Source organism: Nestor notabilis, unplaced genomic scaffold (genome assembly GCF_000696875.1).
Source record: "Nestor notabilis isolate BGI_N333 unplaced genomic scaffold, ASM69687v1 scaffold31259, whole genome shotgun sequence".
In the NCBI taxonomy this organism is placed as follows: Eukaryota; Metazoa; Chordata; class Aves; order Psittaciformes; family Psittacidae; genus Nestor; species Nestor notabilis.
The window spans coordinates 9,486-13,168 of record NW_009944642.1 but is presented as its reverse complement, the minus strand read 5'-3'; the positions used below and the strand labels follow the sequence as shown (position 1 = coordinate 13,168).

Genomic DNA, 3,683 nt, shown 5'->3' with positions numbered 1-3,683 from the left:
ATTCCTGCTTTTTAAAGGGAGAAGGACTGTCAGGCAGCTCTTGCTCTCTTCAGTGGACGATGGTATGCAGGCCGACAGCTTCATTGTGAATTTTGTCCTGTGACAAGGTGGAAAACTGCTATATGTGGTGAGTCACAAACTGAGAATGTGTGCTACTGAAGATGTACTTACAGAAGTGAAAAAGAGGGAGTTAGCCTGTACCTTTCAGATCTGCCTGATGTTGTAGTTCATTTTTGTTTGGAAGACAAACATTCTGACTTGCTTGTGCAGATTTAGGAAAGAAAGGGAATATTCCTGCCCTGTCACATGTGTGTCTGAATTGTTCTAGTGGATTTGCCTTGGACTGAAGAAGAAGGTTTGGATCCTAGCTTTGGAAATAATAATCTTAAAGTGAAACTACAGGAAGTACCAATTTATCTCTTTTTAAGCAACAGCAGTTTCTGAACCATCAGCAATTCTTAGCAGTAACTATCACATTTAACTTACCTATATTTACATTCTTAGATTAAGGTAGTAAAATTATTTATGAAAATTGTTTTAAGCTAAAACCTTCATAGCTGTTAGAAAGTTAATTCCAAGGAAAGTACATCCTGAAAATTAATCTTGTGTGAATTAAATTGATAGGAGGTCAGATGCATGTTTTTCTGTTTGAAGAAGTGAAATGCAGTTTATTAAGTTTCTTTCTGGTAGGTGCCTAATGAAGAAAGGGGTTTAACAGGTCTGGTTCATAAAAAAAAAAAAGCAAACCCTAATCTGTTGCAGGCTTATTTGAAAGGCAGAAGTGTCCAAGAGGGAAACACTGCAATTTTCTTCATGTATTCAAAAATCCAAACAACGAGTTTTGGGAGGCCAATAGAGACATACGTATTTCTCCTGAACGGACTAATCAGTTGTCTAAAAACTCTGAAAGGAGAAACAGGACGAGCCATCGTGATGACTATTACAGCCGCTCGAGGAGAAGGGGCAGCCCCAGCCCAGATCATTCTTACCGGAGAAATGGAGAATCTGAGAGAAAAAAGAACCGCCGCAAAAACAAGAGAAGGCGCCGGTCAGGAAGGTCAAGAAGCAGAGAACGGAGGAGGTCTCGCAGCAGGGGCAGAAAGAGGAGAGGCCGCAGTCGCAGCAGAAGTCATAGTCGAACACGCAGCAGGAGCAGAAGCCGGAGTTCCTCTCGATCCAGGAGCAGGGGTAAAAAGAGATCGAGCAGCAGAGGAAAGAATAGTGAAACTCCCAAAACAAAGTGAGAATTACTTTTAGAAATTGCTAATTGGTCAAACCTAGAGCTGACGAAGCTATCTTTCCAGTAGGGCACCAGATATATTTGAGTTTCAAATAAAGTGTTCTTGCACATTAAAATGTTTCTTCCTAATAAAGGAACCTAGTTTATTGTGTGCTAAGCTTCAGAACATTAAAAGTTTTAAGTCCTATATAAGGTGTGAATGTCAAGTACTCTAGCTACTCTGTCCTTCTGAACTGCTGCAACACCTGGATGCATACCGAGTACACATAGAGAGAGAAGTAAAGCTTATTTGGTATATGCTTATTTCTGTGTTACGTGTGTGTTAAGTGTTTACTGTCCCCATAAGGAGTTAGTACAGAACAGCCAGTGTGCTGTAAATTCACACCGCAGCATACTGCAACCTGAAGCCTGTGTAGAAGGCTGCCATTTATATTTTCCATCTGTTCATGGGAAATCTCTTTCAAGACAAAGTAAATATAATCATGTTATGAGTTGGAGAAAAGGGATCTAAAAGACATCACTCTTTGATTGTACAATACTTGCCCAGTAGGAGCTTTGTGGTCACAAGTGTCGGATTTTTCTCTCTCCCCTGACAGAGCTGCTGAGCTAAGTGCCTGTAGGGATTGCAGTAGATTAAAACCAAGTACAGAGAAAAACAATCAATTTATTCAGTATCTTAATCCCCAGGTACGAGTGGAGACCATGCAGTTGTAATCCTTGAGTGAGGATAGAAAATACTGTGCATAGCTCTTGGTTGCATACTGTTTGTAGTTCAAAACAACCTGCCTGACCTGTGATGGAGCGGTGGAAAAGTGCACGCCTGGTAACCAAAGATGCATATATGTACTTGTGAAGGCTCAGGATGCTGGCAGGGTGGCTAAAGAAACAGAAGGGTTTATAAGTGAAACAATACTTCAGGTTTTTGGGAGAGGAGGACTTGATTTTTTAGGCTTATCTTACAAATGGTTTAAGGCACCCTACTGCCTAGCTCTCCTATGGTCAATGTGGAGAGTAGGGTACATAAAAATGAAGTTATCAGGACAAAACCTTTTTGAAGTGACAGCTTTATTAGCAAAGTAGCTGCAATTAGATAAATCCTTACAAATATTTCTTCCAAGTGGAAGACTTGTGCTGTTAGATGGACTGTACTTCACTATTTAACTTAAGGTATTTAACTTGGGTACGTAGGTGTCTTTAGGCGCTTGGAGAGAGCAGGTTGTGGCACTAAAGGTGCCCTTGAAGAGTCTGCAGAGACAACTCCTTCTCTTCAGCCTCTCTTAGGAACTTGGGCTTCTGCTGTTTGAGTACAGTTCAGACCACTGAAGTCGGAAGCCTAAAGCAGAAATGCAGTGATCCCAAATAGGTATTCATTACAATTCCTACAATGTAATAAAGTCCCATACAAAATCTGGATATCCAAACTTTATAGCATTCCTCACAAGAACTTTTTTTCCCTGAGGATAGTTCAGAGTGAATGAACATTGCTTCTGGATATAATATATATATATATTTTTGCTTTTCTAAATGCATACTGCACCTAGCATGCTGATTATACATTTTCCTTCTTTCATGTGTAACTGTTGTCCAATATGGAGTAATACAACAAAAGTGCTATATATTGATGTTCAGTTCAAACCCGACTTTCACTATATATTGTCGTAAGTGTAGGCAGAATTGTAGCTTAGTTAATTTGATTAAATGTTTTAGTTATTATCAGATATAGGACTTGTAACTTCATAGCATAACTTCTGAAATAATAACTTTGTTTGAAAGGCATATTTCAAAGGATAGACAGCACTAAGTCTTAAATTACATTTGGGAAATTCGTGACCACCGGTTTCTTGTGCTGTACCTTTTTGTGCCTAGACCTTACAGACAGGTTTTCCCCAAGGTTTCTATTTTTTTCAGAGATGCTCACTTGTCTAGTAGGGTCACTGGTGCAGAATGTGGCAGACTCCAGCAGGACTGAACTGGCAGGCCAGTAACACCTCCCTTTGGATGGTGCTGCTGGCTTCCCACAGCTGCTGCTGCACCAGCCTGCTGGTTAAGGCTGACTCCTGCCATCTGTAGTGTGCTGTCCATCCCGTGTCAGGTGGCAGGCTGTGGCTGAGCATTATCCGAGTGAAATCAATTGCCGAGCTCAAAGGGCAGTAGGGGAATGGGTGGTGGGAACCCATGACCAGCAAAGCTGGCTTCTGTAGGATTAGAAACCGGGTGCCAACTAATACCCATGTGAGAATTCCACAGGTAATGAGGCTCTATGTCCCCACAGTTTTGTAATGGGATTTGGGAAGCTGAGCTGCTGTATTTTTTTAAAAAATAAGTTCTTTAATAAATTAAAAAAAAAAAAAGACTTGCTCAGAGGTGCATGTAAAAATTTAAATACACTTTATTTCTGCTACTATAACGGCTGAAGCTTCAGCTTTTTTTTCTTGAGGCCTGG

At 40.6% G+C, this 3,683-nt stretch overlaps 1 protein-coding gene across 1 annotated transcript in view; it reads left to right on the top strand.

Moving 5' to 3' along the window:
* The window catches only part of ZRSR2 (zinc finger (CCCH type), RNA-binding motif and serine/arginine rich 2), a 13,772-nt gene extending 12,238 nt beyond the window's left edge, over positions 1 to 1,534 (top strand). The window contains exons 9-10 of the mRNA XM_010022506.1: positions 18 to 127; positions 763 to 1,534. Coding sequence (XP_010020808.1) covers positions 18 to 127; positions 763 to 1,244 — 592 coding nt within the window. The 3' untranslated portion in view covers positions 1,245 to 1,534. The remainder of the gene's footprint in view (positions 1 to 17; positions 128 to 762) is intronic.
* The last annotated feature ends 2,149 nt before the right edge of the window (positions 1,535 to 3,683 follow it).